The sequence below is a fragment of the Ambystoma mexicanum genome, chromosome 1q (assembly GCF_040938575.1).
Source record: "Ambystoma mexicanum isolate Mex_15411 chromosome 1q, UKY_AmexF1_1, whole genome shotgun sequence".
Classification (NCBI taxonomy): Eukaryota; Metazoa; Chordata; class Amphibia; order Caudata; family Ambystomatidae; genus Ambystoma; species Ambystoma mexicanum.
Genome location: NC_090922.1, coordinates 387,034,086 through 387,050,138, shown reverse-complemented (window position 1 = coordinate 387,050,138; position 16,053 = coordinate 387,034,086). Strand labels below are relative to the sequence as shown.

The following is a 16,053-nucleotide window of genomic DNA, read 5'->3' as shown; positions in this document are numbered from 1 at the left end:
GGCTTTCCTTCATCACAGAGCTACAAAAAGGTCCTACCCCACCAGTGCAAAGTGGAATATTGCAATAGGATACCAATTTCCCCTGCAAGGCACTCCTCCATTCTAGCCCGCACGTCAAAGCTATATGAATACATTAATTGATCATGTGGTTTATCCTTTTTACAGCTTTATTGGTTTCACGAAAATAGGACGAAGAAACAATACCATTGTAGTGCAACAAACAGAAGGATGTGTATAACAGAATATATACTCATACCAACCGCAGTGACTGTGGAAAAAAATGCCCATATCATTACACCACAGTGCTATAATATTAAACGGACCAGTTTTGCAGCATGGATGTAAAAAAACTTCAGGGAGTATTTCAGAGAAATAATGAGGTTTTATTCCAGTAAGAGTAGATTACTGATCATCTGCAATATACAATTACGCACAGAAGTGCTGCAAAAATACAAGCAACAGGAGAAACCCACACATAGCCCGAGCAATGGCACACTCTCAAGGACACACACCTGGCACTGCACAATTGGCAGTGCTCCAGATAAGATTTTGAGGTGGGAGTATTTTTCTCCCCATTTTTAAACTTTGAGAGTTAATGGGATTTTAAGAGAGTAAAAATGACATTTCTCCTTTGCAAGAGAGTAAAATATTGTGACATCCAGCAAACGCTGTATAGAAATCATTACGATGCGGCAGCTTTCTGCATTGTGGCAGAATGCACCTTTCATTATTTCTCTAGCTTCAGAGAAACACATACTGTTTCAGAGGCCTTTATCCCTGGCTTGTAATTACATCCATCCAGATAAAAATAAAAAGTAGCCTTCTGGTTTCTTACAAGTAACCTGACCTTTGCACTGCCATCTGCTCTAAACTTGTGTGTAAAGGTACACAGGAAAATAATAATGCTGTCGTATTTACAAGATTTTCATGCGTAAAAAGACCTCGTACGCACCTTATCTGGAGGGCTGACAATATGCAAAGAAAATGTCCATAGAGAATCGACAACTGATTGCAAGGGGCTAGACAGGAAGATGAATGTACATTTTCAACTACCACTGAAATGTTTATTGTTAATATACAATACTGACATGAAGACAACTTACAAATAAAACATCAGAAGGCCATCGACACAGTTGACCATTAAATATGTGTGCTGTTTTAAAGTAAACATGCACACTCTTGATACACGCAATGCATTGCATTTGCCATTTTTACAATCCGACTTTCCAGAACACTGTGCAAAGTACAGTAATACATTGCTAATACAAATATTCACTAGTTTACATGTTTAACATGTTAAACTATTTCAACATAGCTAAATGTATATCATGCACGTTATTACATCATGGACTGTCATGTTTTGTCAAGGGGAATGCATCATGGATAGGCTGCAACGTTGTCAAGATAGAATGTGAACAAAACACAGGATGCTTACTGATCGTGCTGGAAGGTATATCAGAGATACAATATGTATAAAGTCTATTATGACAGACTGTTTGTCAGTGTGGCATGCATACTGTGGACAGGCTGCACTGCACATCTGCCTGAATGCAAACTCGAGAAGTAAAAGTTAGGCATATTGTGACCAAAAATGTTCAGTCTCGTCTTCGATGGAGCAAAACATCTGAAAGATAGAATGTGCTGCTTTCTTAGCCAATCAAGAAGCCCATAAAACACCAATTTAGATGATTTTGAAAGCAGCCGTTTTCTAATACTGTTTTGATTCGAAATTGAGAGTCGTTCAAGACACAAACATCCTTTACGAGTCCTCAATTTTATTGCACAAGGAGAAAACAGTATAAGGTTTGTGAATGCTTATCCAGTGTTTCATTACCAATGTAGATCTCATGGTGTTATTGGGAGGTGTCCCTTGTGAACCTTTTTCGAAACAATCGTCAACCAACCTTGCACAGACAGTAGTAACCTTTTATTATCTGCCCACTCGCTACTTTTGTACTAGCACATTTATAAAAATCTAATCCAGGGCTTGGTGACAAAAACAAATGATGTCCTAATTATGCCAAATGAGAAGTGCACTTGTTAGTCCCACACAATCAATGATCAGTGAAAGTAAAAACCGTTTGTGGCAAGCATTGGCAAAGCCAACAGTTTGGGCTTTTGTGTAGGAATTGGATATGCATTTTCCAGGCACTGCCATAATGGTGCTACCTGGACATAAGATGGAAACAGCTGTAAATGATGCAACTACCTGGGCACGTGATAGCAGTACCTGCAAATGCCCTTGTAATACATATACAGAAGCCGAAACTGTTATTTGTATTATACCAGTAGTACAAACTGCAATTAAGCCATTACCGCTCAGTAGACTGCTCCGAAATAACACTGGCATGCCAAAGTTTGATGTTAATGCTTGGCAGAGCAAGCTCAAAGAGATCCCAGGAGGATGTGTTTTGGGTAGAGAGGGGCAGGCAGGAGATGGGAATGGCCACAGGGATTAGAATAGCATGGGTAGTCAATGGATAGGAACATAAACAAAAAGCCACAGGCCATGTGTTAACCCTCACAGGTAGTGAGGTTGTGTACTCCAATTAAATAGTTTCAGCTCATAGTAGGCACTTTGGCACCCTCAAAAGGAAAAACTGAAAATCTAAGTTCCTGACAGCGTTGAAAATAATTATCTATAGAGTGATGAGGTGCGCAACTAAGTGTAATTTAATTTGTAGAACTGAGGTATAGTTATTACTAAGAGTAATTTAATACCATTCTGTTCTTTTCTGGTACAACTGGGTTGGGCCGTCCGACCACATGGGACCTCAAAAAATGCAAACATCAGAAAGTGCCTGTTGCTAAGAGGTACCCCCCAACTGCACTCTTATGGGACTAATCCCTAGCAAAGTCAATGTGTTTCACATGCAGTCAAATCATTTGAAAAAAGGTTTACTTCATTTAAGAGAGTGTAGGCCCCGTTTTCTTTCCCTGGCCCAGTTGAGCACAGTATTATAAATATTCCAGGCCTGGAACAGGCTCCCCGACACCACCCCACCATACCATACCAGACCAGCTGCTCTAGTGGGGAGCTGAGCAACCTGCAAATAAAAGGTTATTAATTGAGGAGATGGGCCACAATTTTGAGTTCCGTATGTGAATAAGGCACAGTACACCAGAGGGAGAGTTTTGGTGACCTTTCAGGCTTTTATATTAAAAAAATCTGTCACTTCTCATCTTTTCTTCCCCATAAAATGCCCCATTTCTGTTTCCCATTCCACTCGCTGTATGAAAGACAAGGTAGAAGATACCATGTAAAAAAGCCCCTCAACATATGTACTTTGACCATGTTCCCAACTTCACATACCCTGGACTTCTTGCAACCATGTGCCACTTCCATGAGCCCATCGCAGACATATTGTATTACATTTTCCCACCCAACTGACAGCTGCAGAATGCCATTACTTTGATACAAACTGACATGAAGACTGATATTTAAGTTAGTCAGTCATCTCACATAACATAACGTACAGTGCACATTACCTTCTTGTTGCAGCCCTGGCTCTGTAGTTCTTTCCAAGTTTAACCTCAACTCCCTGCTCTGCCGCAAGTGGCTGTCGCAGGACACTTGGTTCAGCTCCATAGGGATTTGGGAGCCCTCACTTGCTCTTACGAGCTTTACTTTAAGAAAAACCCTTTTATTCTTCCTTTGGGGATGTACCATTTCCTCTGTGACAGTGGTTGTATTTGTGTTGGGGCTTTGGCAGCCCTAAATGCCCCTTGCGCCTTTTTCGGTGGCAGTGATGGTACTTGTTGTTGGGTCTTTGTCAGCCCTGAAGGCTTCCCAGGGCTTATAAGCCATAGTGCCTTCATCGCCATGAGAGAGTTAATATTTCCTCTGTGTCAGTGCTAAAGCGTTCAGGCAGGGAGGTTCATTAAAGTTGGGCCCCGTACAGGCACTGCCTACCCAGGCGGGGCCTTCCACAGTCCCTGGCAGCCCGCGCCGAGCTCCGGCCGCACCAGACGTGATGCATCCGGGCTCCCAAAGTATGTCCATTTACCCCCACTCTCCCCATCTTGCCCCGGGCAGAGACGGTAATGCACAGGAGGCCCCTGGTGGCCTGCTCAAGTTGTCAGGGCTTCCTTTTTGATCTTCACCACCCGCCTGACAGCGGGTGTAATATCTGCGCGCCGGCACAATTTCTTCACCCGGGGCGCACAAGGCACAGGATTTGTCTCACCTCCGGGCCGCCCGGAAGTGAGGCAAGTCCCGGGAGTAATTCACCTTAGAACTTAACATTTTGGATGCAATGTCCATCTAAGGAATGGTCCTTAGATTATCTTCTCAAGGCCCATACTAGTGCGCATTGACTAGTCTAAGATGGCCGCCGAGCGAGTGCCCCCTTTTCCTTCTCTCAGAAGGGCTGGAGTTTGACTATTTACTTATAAAGCTGGCGTGGGGCACCCTGACCGGTTCTCCAGTCAGCTGTCCCGCGTTCCGTTGCGTTTTTCACGCGTAATGCTGCACACAGTTTTGGTGAGTAAAGAGGGAATGGCCAATTGATTCTTACTACTTAAGGGGGATAGATCTATCCTTCATACTGCTCTTCATTCATTTAAGATGCCACTGGATGCTGTTATCTGACTATCTTCTGCTCCTTATTGAAACGTGTGCAACTTGACACTTAGCCGTGGGTGAGTGTATATTATTTATATTACACAAACTGATAAGACTAGTGGACTCGGAACATAAAAGGGTTGATTAGGCGTTTTGCTTCTGCCTTTTAGGTGTAAACCCATGAGATGAGACTTCTCACTGAGAGGTTGGTAATATATGTTAATGGCTCAGGAACTGGAGATTCAATTGAATTTCTTAGTAATTATCAGTATATCCTTTAGGTTTCAAAGACCTCTTTGATTGAACTTAGAAAACCAGCAGTTTGACAGCCTTGAAAATGGACTTGGGACTCCGAAACGTGTCAGTTTCTCTGAAGTGCCAGCAATGAACACCTTTACGACTGAGCACTTCATATGTAACTGTTTGGTGGTTGTTTGTACTTTAACTATTTCATTTTAGTAAATGTCATATGCTTTGAAGATTTTTGTTACTCATATGTACATGAAATTGTAAAGGAAATTCCTTACTGTGCTTTATTTGGTGGAGTCATGTATACGAAGTGAGATGTTAAACACTTTGCAAACTATTTTGTTACAAATGAAGTAAACCAGATTTATTTTTGCATTTGACATTTTTGGGTTATAGCTCTTTTAAATGAAATAAACCTTTTTTTCAAATCGTGTGAAACACATTGACTTTTCTTGGGATTAGTCCCATAAAACTGCATTTGGGGGGTTGTGTTGGCAACAACAGGCAGCTTCTGATGTAGGTGTTCAAAATAACCAAAAGGAGTTCAAATAAGGCAAACCAGCTCGTTAGTACCATGGGATAATTATAGACACATGCACAAGATTCGAAATTTCATATGTGGGATAACTAATTGGCATTGTGCTCTAAGCAAAACGGTTGCTTGTGTAATCTCGCAACAATACTGTGTTACTTATTGTGGGGCCACAACTTAAAATGCCCTGACAAGCAATGAATGCTCTCCTAGTTACACCAACGTCCAACATGAAACAAAGCAAGCTCCAAACTGAAAACGTTGATCTCCAAAAACAAAGTCGGGTCAAGCAGAAAGTAACCAATGTAGTATGTGTTAAGTCTACTGTCACAGGACACGTTCAAGTTTTCAACGGACTATAGCGTACAACAACTGAACTTACCCGAGTTTTGTCTTCTCTTTTAACTTTGAAGACAGGCCAGCTTTGCTTTTTTTCCCTTCTTTGTCCTTTGGTTTGGATTTCACCTTCCGACACCTCTTTTCCGTCCTTCCCTCAAGTGAAACACTAGGGAAGTTTTCAGGGCTCATGACCCGTGGAATGTTGCGCTCACCGCGCTCCTTCGCCTTGGCGATTGCTTCTGAGATTATACGGTTAGCCTTCTCCTGCTTGCTCTCAGTATCCACCTTTTTTTTCTGTCTCCTTTCGGATATGTTCTTCACCTGGGTATTCTGCAACTTGGAGTATGTCCCTGAACCATCAGTCTTCTTAATGGAAGGAGGCTGGAAAAGAAACCAAAAACATAAAGGCTACATTTCTTAAATGTATCCATAGAAAAATGAACCAGCAGAGCAAACATTTAAACATGTTTTCTTTGACCCGATCATTGAGTTCACCATAATGCACACTTGGAAGCATTAAAGCAGTTGTAACACAAACATTACTACGAAAAATAGCCATTCGGTTATTTAATGAGCATGATTTTGAACCCTTGTAACATGGTTTAATCAGGCGTTATCACGGGTGCTTCAAACGTGATTTTTAGTGGTGCTTGAATTTCAAAGCTCATGGCCGGTAAGTAAATGTACACTAGCAGTGAAACCATAGCTTGTCTTAACCTAATTTTGCTCCTTGAAAATGTGAAACCAATGCAGAGAAAACGATTGCTTTTTTTCTAATAGAGCCAGTGAACTTGCACAATACACACGTTGTGTCGGCGTCGTCCTATCGCACTTGCAGTACCGTGTGTTTTCTATCTCATGACCATTTCTATATTACAAGCTTTGCTTCTAGTAAAGATAAATATTCCAAACAACTAATCCGTTAAAAATCCTACCGAAGGTAAATTGGTGCAGTCTTGACAGAAATGGCATGATTTAATAAACAGACATTTCAAACTTAAAAGGCATATTGCACAAATGGGTTATCTCCTCACCCGCAAGCGTACTGCAGACTGCAGCACATTGAGGAATATCGACCGGAAATATCAATGCACATGTTCATGCCAAATCCAGTGAACTTCCCTGGGTACATTTTCTAAATGTCCCTCAGCCAAGGTTTCACAGCAGTGCTGCAGCAGTAAGAGTGAGATGCAGTGTTTGCAATCGTGCAGTCAGTCTAATGCCACCTTAAGGCCTGCAGGCTATAACAAACAACCACGACTCAGGAAAAACAGCAACAAGCTCAAGATGGCGATGCAATGCGACTCGTACAGCAGCAGCCAGTAATAATAAAGGTTATTCAATCCCATTAGCCATTTAGTCCAGCTGAACCCCTCCTCCTCGCACCCATTCATGATTTCACTTACCCTTCCTCTTGGCCTCTTCACTGAAGACATATTTGGCATCAGACAGACGTTGCCCTCAGCCTTGTCAGCACATCAGGCAGTGCTTAGTATAAAAACATTGAAAAATGATTGCTGCTAAACCGCCTGGCAGTCGAGATACGCACAGCCCTCCACAAATACACACCGTGATTTATAAACATATTCCCTCCTTTGACAGGTATAGTCCACAGTTCCTCCGATTCAAGGAAATGGAAAAAGAGCAGGCAATCTTCCCTCAAGAGCAGAATTTCCACAACAGCTGTAAGCAGATAGCCAGATTCAACAAAGCAAAATGAATGCACAAAGCATCAAAATACATCAACATGAATATTACAGATGCCGTTAAAGAAATACAGACTCGTTCTGCGGATGTAGGCCAGCAGATGGTGCTACCCGTTATTATTCCATTAGACACTGCTATTTAACCCGCTTTGGGCTGCTCCTTCCCATGTTAGCAGTTAACTCTTCAACCACCCCTCTATTCAACTCGTCTCAGACGCGTAATTTCCACTTCCAATGCGGATCTAGAAAACCGTGTTACCGTTAATGGAAGAATGTTTAACGTCACCAATGCACATTTTAATATGGTGATAAAATACTAACAATTTTGCTAAAAACACGATATAGCAAACGCCTTTGTAGTAGTGTTTAAGCAAAACACCACAGGAATAAAATCACGGACAATCATCGAAGGCAATATCCATGGCGTCTATAACAACCAGGAATTATATTGTATTATAAATACAATCAATACGTGCGTTCCGAGAAGCAAACATTCAGTAAACCTGACGCAGCGTGCATTTGTCTAATGAAAGTAGATCATACGTTTTGCATACATTTGCATTAAAATGTAAAATAGGGAGATGGAGTAAATAAGACCGCAAGGTGTGCTAAATACATAAAACAGCGGAATGAGGCCATGGGTTGTGTTTGAGATAACGTGGGTTAAAAGAACCACAGTCTGTGTGGGAGGTCTAATCAAGGTCCTGTCTTAACCATGGAAAACGACCGCAGAAACCAAAACGAAAATTAGAGCGAAATATCCAATTACAATATAAAAATACGCATGACCAAAATATAGATTACAGATTGACTAATTCAGTCAAAAGCAATTGCCTCAAAATTGTTTTATGCATTCTCAGGTATTCGCATGAGAGCGGACGAAAGGTACCAAAAACGGGTCATATGTATTGTGGGGTGCATTTAAAGGGCCCAAACAGAAGTCCCTTTCGCATGAATGGCAGACATTTTAAACACTGAAACATTAACGCCCTGGACTCTGTTTTTCAAATAATAATTAAAGAGCCATGTGGAAAGGGACCAACCTGTTATTACCAATGGATAAGCAGCATTTTAATTTACAACAGAAGGAGGGATCAAAGATCCATGGTCACATGCAAAACAGGATTTTTAAACATTGAAAACAAAAACGGCCTGCACATGTGTGTGCAAATAAAAACGGTTGGAAAAAGTAAAAGTGGAAAAAAAATATCACTGCTTACAGAAAAATGTCAGGAAAACAAAACATGATTTGTGGGTTGACAAAGAGCAATGTATATTATGTTTCAGCCGCAAAACTACAGTGACATTTGAAGAGCCCTTTGTCTTCATGAAAAAAAATGTCAGCCCAACGCGGGCCCTTTTGCTAGGATTAGGGCAAAACTTCACAAGGAAAACTCCCACTCTCAGCCTGGATGTCATCTCCCATCTAATGACCAACCACAATAAAAATGTCCTGCTAAAGGCTTCGAAATGCAGTGTTCTCCAGACGTACTGGCTCTGAAAGCATGGACTTCAAGAAAAGTCCCCCTTGACTGGAGCACAACTAATGTGTGTGAAAATGGGGGCACCCACTTCAAAGAGCAAGCTTCCTGCACAAAGGAGACTGATAAAAAACTGTGGGCACAGGCTGACCCAGTGAAAACAAATAGCAGGAGGTAGGACCATTTGTCCCACATGAAGATTCACAATTCATTTAAAAGGACTATCAACATTTATGCCTTTTTCTCAGCCATCATAAGGTGGGTGGATTTCATCTATGTACTATTTTTTATGCAATTTCCAGGAGATTTGGGGGATATAAAATTCATCTTCCTGTGACTCTGGAAACTGTAATGGCCAGTTAAACTAGGTTTATGGCTGATCTGAACATGTTCCAAATGTGAGAGTTGGTGAGCGGGTGGAAAATGAAATAAGGGATATGCTTAATAACTTACATATTCATTACTGATGTGCTTTTTATGGAAAGGTACCACATGGCCGTGCTACATGATACAGATTTGGGGGTCGGCTTATCTGATTCCCCATGATTAGCTGAAACAGAAGATATGTTTAGCCTGGCAGTTGCTAGTAAAACTATGAAGTTGTGATAAATTACTAGTTTTTGCCAAAAAGTTCAAAGGAGAACAAAAGATGATGACGAATGGGAATTGCCATATGTTGCGCCCCACCCCTAAACCAATTCTAACTTGGGGGCTGGTTTTGGGAAGAGAGAGAAGGGTAACTGCCCAATCCTAGTGGCAGGAATTATTGCAGGGAACCTTCCCAAGATTGTAAAATTGGTGGTGTCATCGCTGCTATATAAAGGGGGACTGCACTAGGACAGGGGACATAAGGGAGGGAGAGTGGTGTCTGTTCTTAAATCAGTCCAACGTTTTATCCAGCTTCCCCAACACAGGCCTTTCAGTAAAGGGGGTCTGAAATCCCACATTGCCCAAAGCATTCCAATTTTTCTGTCGGACTTCCCAACCTAGACCAAAGCAAGGGGGAGGGGGGGTCTGAAAAACCAAGTGATAAATCACTCCGTGTTTATTTTGAACAAAAACTGTGGGCAAAATGATAATTGCTATATGTATTTTTGCCAATCTTGAAATCCTACTGTTACTTTTTTAAGCCGGCAGAAAAATCTAAATCACACATTACATAAGTGCCTTTGTTATTGATCAGTGTAATTATTTTGTGAAGTGAAATTTCCAGAAACTAAGAATTGTGATTGTGTTCTTTTTAATTCACTTTTGTGATTTATTTATGCAGAGAGAAGTTTATTGTGTTGTGCCACAGATGAAGTGGCGTTGACATTTACGTGCTAATTCCTATTAATTTAAATAAACACCAATATATTTCCTGTACACCGGCCTGGTTCTTGGCTCATTGTTAGCTCAGGGGAGAGGGATCCAAGGAGCATGATATGTGTCTGAGATAGGGCTAATAAAGAATCTGTTAAACAGTTTGTTGCATGACCACTTGAGTGGGGAGTGAAGGAATTCCCTGTGTTGAGGGTGGCTTCTCAAGAAACTGTTACAGTATGCTAAGTGCACATGCATGCACAATACAAAATCCCACATTTCTCACCACTACCCTAGATACACGGGAGGCGGGATGCAGTAACGCTGCCTGGACACCCAAGGATACCTGGTGCACATTGCTCCGTTACTACTTTCCAATGGTTCACGTCTTGCACTGTACAGACTGCTTAATGCAAATCACTTGAGCGAGCCGAATCAGTGAAACATTTCTAGTTGTGCTGCAAGGAATGATGGGAAACTCACTTTACATATAATCTACCTTGCAACTCAAGTGGTTACAATGTGTGTGATTCGCCATGATAAGTGCAAATTGTGTCAATTGTGTTCACTGCAACCCGGCACTCTGCATTTGTGACGCATGCCACTTTGGCTATCCATAAGCAAAAGCCCAAAATAAATCTGATGCATACGTAACATCTGCTTGCATAGCCGGCACCTGGGTTATTGTCAATATGTTGTTTTCTGGCTTATACGCTTTTAGAAAAGTGATGTATTGATGAAAACAGAGAGAAGTTAATTATCATTGCAACACATAAAAGTCGCATTTTAGTTTTTTGTGAAGTTTATTTTTCAAGTTTGGTAGTGATATTTTCGGCTTCATATTGAGGAATACTTAACTTGGCATAATAGTTGGTATTCGGGTGCACACGCATTGCTGGAAACAATGTTTAACTGGAAGATCACGCCACGGGAGGACGCTCCGCTCCAGACCCCGTTAGCACGTGTGATCTCTCTGCCTACCTGCCTTGGCACTGGATGGTGTCGTAGTGGCCGAGATGAAGCTTTCTCCTTCCACTGCAATAATGGTGATGTAACCTTTGTTTGTAGCTATCCTTGACTGTGTGTCTACATATAACCAATCATATTTACTCCAAGAGCCATTTGTATGCTTTTATTTCGTATGAATAAAAGGGCCTGTAAAGAGCCGATTATATTCCAACTATTGGTCTAAGTGTGTGTGTGTTATTGCCTCCCTGAGTCCAAGAACATTTAGTCTGTGTAATCAGGTAAGTGGTTCTAGGGTCATTACATGCGTTAGAAAAGCAAACCAAACATATATACACACACACACACACATATATATGGGATACATTACTCACCGTAATCGTATTTCTGATGCTTGTATCTGCTTAGATTCACATGCTGTGCATAGGCCGACATCTAGTGGAAGCTGCGGAGTATTACAGTTTGTTTTTCGAAAGTCGAAAAAGGGCGTCGACACAGGGCGTGCCAGTAATACTATCCCTAGTGTGACGTCCACTGTACCCATGATCCCTCACGCGTCTAGGATCCCCAGATTGTGTTTTTCCTGACATGAGGTAGCATGAGGAGTAGCGTGAGTACAGATAGTCCAAGCAGATAGACAGAAAGGTAAGACTACAAGCAACCATGCGCCTTCTCTCGGAGGGGAGGAAGGGTGGGTCGCATGTGAATCTAAGCAGATACAAGCATCAGAAATACGATTACGGTGAGTAATGTATCCCTTCTGAGGCTTGTGGAATCTGCTTAGATCACATGCTGTGCATAGATTAGCGAGCAGTACCAGAAGAAGGAGGTGGGATGTGAGAAGGGTCATGAGCAAACAGGTGTCTTAGAACCGCTTGTCCCACTTGTGTATCTGTCTTGGAATGAGTGTCAATGCAGTAATGCTGAGTAAAAGTGTGAATAGAGCTCCAAGTAGCTGCTTTGCAAATGGTGTCGAGGGGAACATTTGCAATGAAAGCCAGAGTGGCCCCAATGCCTCTAGTAGAGTGGGCCCTTGGTGTAAACAGCAGAGTCTTTTCAGAAAGAGAGTAACACAGCTGTATACAGTTGATAATCCACTTAGAGATAGCGCCCTTAGAGACGCGATCCCCCTCTCTGCCTGTAGCTACGGAGACAAATAGTTGATCTGTTTTCCTTAGCGGTCTGGTTTTATTTACATAGTATAAGACCGCCCTACGCACATCTAGGGTGTGTAGTTTCACCTCAGCCGAGCTTTGTGGGTTTTGGAAGAAAGCCGGAAGCTCGATGGACTGGTTTACATGGAACTTGGATATGAATTTAGGTGAGAACCTAGGGTGTGTGCGTAAAACCAGTTTGTCCTTGTGGATAGTAAAGAAAGGATCTTGCACTGACAGAGCCTGAATTTCACTGACCCTTCTTATGGAGGTAATGGCTACTAAGAAGGCCGTTTTATAAGTCAGGTGTTTGAGACTACTTTTATGCATGGGTTCGAAGGGGGGCCCCATGAGCTTAGCTAGCACCACGTTGAGGTCCCATCCTGGCGGTGGGTTCGAAATAGGAGGGTGAAGTCTCTTTACTCCTTCCATGAAGGCTTTAACCACTGGTACTTTCCACCACGAGACCCTGTTATGGGATGTGGTGTAAGCCGAGAGGGCTGCCAGGTGTACTTTCAGAGAGTTAAAAACCAAACCTGCATCCAGCAGGTGGAGCATGTATGTTACAACGTTGGAAGGAGTGCAATCAACCGGGTTGATTTGTTTATTCTGGCACCAGATAACGAATCTTTTCCACTTGTCAAAGTAACAGTGTCTTGTATTTGGTTTCCTGGACTCTTTTAGAATGTCCATACACCTCTGTGGTAATTTGAGATGTCCAAACTCTATGACTTCAGGAGCCATGCTGCTAGGTTCATAGAGTTGGGTTTCTGATGCAGTGTTTGACCTTGTTGCTGGGACAGAAGGTTGTACCAGGCTGGGAGTCTGATGGGGTTGCACACCGCCATCCTGCGTAGGTGTGGAAACCATGGTTGTCTCGCCCACATGGGAGCAACTAGGATGAGCGTCATTGATTCCTTGTTCATCTTGCACACCACCTTCCTGATGAGAGGAGTTGGTGGAAAAGCGTACGCAAACCTCCCTGACCAGTTCATCCACAGGGCATTCCCCTGGGAGTCCGTTTGGGGGAACCTGGATGCAAAACCTGGGCATTGTTTGTTTTCGCTTGTGGCGAATAGGTCTATAGTGGGGAAACCCCACTGAGAGAAGAGATGTTCTACTACGTCTCTGTGAAGGACCCATTCGTGTTCTTCTGGGAGGGGGTCTCTGCTTAGAGCATCCGCTAGGGAATTGAGCTCCCCTGGAACATGTTGCGATGACAGGAAGATGTTCCGTCTGAGTGCCCATATCCATATTTTCTGGGCAAGCTTGGACAGATTTGGCGAACGAGTCCCTCCTTGCTTGTTCAGATAGAACATGGCTGTCGTGCTGTCCGTCCTGATTTGCACCGACAAGTTCAGTAGATGGGGCTCGAACGCTTGCAGCGCTCGGAATACTGCCAGAAGCTCTAGCAGGTTGATGTGGTTCTTGGCTACTGAGTGAGACCAGAGACCCTGCGCTGTGTGGTGGAGATGGTGAGCTCCCCAACCAGTCAGGCATGCGTCTGTAGTAACCACTGCCTGTACTTCGGGATCGTAAAAGGGTTTCCCCCTTGCGATATTCTCTCTTGTCCACCAGTGTAGGCTCTGTACGAGTGTTGGCGAAACGACCACTAGATCGTCCCACTGACCACTTGCCTGAGACCACTGTTTCGCCAACCATTCCTGCATGGGACGCATGCGCAGACGCGCGTGGGGGACCAGGTAAATGCATGACGCCATCATGCCCAGTAACCGCATAGCTTTGCGTACTGTTATCTGTTGACCTGACTGATAATGCGGAATTTGCAGAAGTATATTCCGAATTCTTTCTTCCGAAGGGAAGGTCAATTCTCTCTGAGTATCTAGGATCGCTCCTAGAAACTGTTTTGAGGTGCTTGGCACCAGACTTGACTTCTTCTCGTTGATAGAGAAGCCTAATTCGTGGAGGAGGTCGATAGTCCTCTGAATGTTTGATCTGCAGATTCCTGGGGTTTCCCCCGTTATGAGCCAGTCGTCTAGATAAGGGTACACTGGGATTGCCTCCCTGCGTAGGTGTGCAGCTGCCACCGCCAGTACCTTGGTGAATACCCTTGGTGCTGAAGCTATCCCGAAGGGCAGTACCTTGAATTGGTAGTGGCGACTGTCCACCTTGAAGCGCAAGTATTTTCTGTGCGCCGGGAGCATGGAAATATGAAAATAGGCATCTTTCATATCCAAGGTTGCCATGTAATCCCCCTTTTTTAGGAGTGGGATTACCTCTTGTAGCGTGGTCATACGGAATTTTTGGGGCTTGACATACTTGTTGGCAGGCCATAAGTCCAATACTGGGCGCATTGTTAAATCTTTCTTTGGCACAAGGAAGTAAGTTGAATAGATACCCTTGTTTACCTGGTGTCCTGGGACGAGTTCTATCGCGTCCTTTAGGAGCAGATTGTAGACTTCCTCGAGGAGGATCTTTTGATGTTCCAAAGAGTGGACCTTTTGTTTTGGAGGGTGGTTTCGGGGACGTTGCAGTAATTCTATACAGTACCCCTTGGATACTGTCGACAGCACCCATCTGTCGGATGTTATCCCTTCCCATGCCTGGGTGAAGCTGGATATTCGTCCCCCTACTGGGGTTGCATGGGAAGGGACCCTGAAATGAGCGTCACTGCTTCGGTGGAGGCGTGCCGCCTCCTTTACTGGGGCTGCCTCTGCCTCTACCACGTCCTCTTCTACTAGCCCTACCATACCCCTGGGTAGACTGTTGTGAGTTGGTGTTCCACTGTGTACCCTGGGTGTGGGAATAGCTATTACCTCTATTGGAATTTTGGCCGCGGGGGCGACGAAAATTGCCGCTCCCTCTTTGGTTAGGTGGTTTAGTAGTTAACTGGCCAAGGGATTTGAGGGTGTCGAATTCCTCCTTAGCGTTTTTTAGTGCGTCCTCGACTGCCTTTCCAAACAGGAGATCACTTTCCACTGGTTTGTCTAAGAGTGCAGCTTGTGTTTCTGCTCTGAATCCCGACTGCCTCAACCAAGCATGTCTTTTGATGACAGTCCCCTCTGCTATAATTCTACCCGCATTGTCTGCGGCGTCTAAAGTTGCTTTTAAAATGCAGCCTGAGACGTTTCTTCCCTCTGCACAAATGCGAGCTAGCTGGCCTTTAAGGGGTTCGGGAGCGGAATCTATTAGTGCTGCCACTTCTTCCCACTGATGGCAGTTGTAGCTGGCCAACAGTGTGGTGGAATTCGCGATTCTGGTTTGGTAGGCTGCCGTGGAAGCTACTTTTCTACCAAACCCATAGAGTTTCTTACTTTCCTTGTTGGGGGGAGCCTCCGAGGAAGATAATGGGGTTCCAGCTCTCTTGCGAGTGTTAGTTACGACTAGAGAGTCTGGCTTAAGTTGGCCTCTAATATATAGAGGGTCCGACTGGGCTGCTTTAAACAGCTTCTCTACTCTCGGGTTTACAGGTCTTGTCAAGTTTGGGTTAACAAGGGATGGTGCTATTCTGCGTTGAATAGATTTCAGGATGGGAATGGTCTGGGCTACTGTCTTCCTTTCCCCTATTAGTTCCTCCGCGAAGTCCCTCTCTTCTTGGACACCTTGTGTATCTATGTGGAAGTGGTTAGCTGCCCGAGAGAGCAGTTCATTTAGGAGGGGCTGATTATCTATTGGGGAATCAGACACTGGGGCTTCCCTTTCGACTGGTGAGTCCATTCTGAAAATATGTGGGCTATTTTCTGGCTCATCCTCGTCTTCGTCCTCCCCGTAATAGTCTGACACTGCGAGATCTTCTGGT

General features: G+C 43.6%; 1 protein-coding gene across 8 annotated transcripts in view; it reads right to left on the bottom strand.

Moving 5' to 3' along the window:
* CHD9 (chromodomain helicase DNA binding protein 9) overlaps positions 1-16,053 on the bottom strand; it is a 3,201,601-nt gene that overhangs the window by 2,936,441 nt on the left and 249,107 nt on the right. For 6 of the 8 annotated variants that reach the window (XM_069639531.1, XM_069639523.1, XM_069639522.1 and 3 more), the window contains one exon: positions 5,728-6,065. In XM_069639531.1, the coding sequence (XP_069495632.1) occupies positions 5,728-6,065 (338 nt within the window). Of the gene's footprint in view, positions 1-5,727; positions 6,066-7,090; positions 7,375-16,053 lie in introns of those variants that run through there. The other 2 variants (XM_069639535.1, XM_069639537.1) reach the window with 1 other exon arrangement.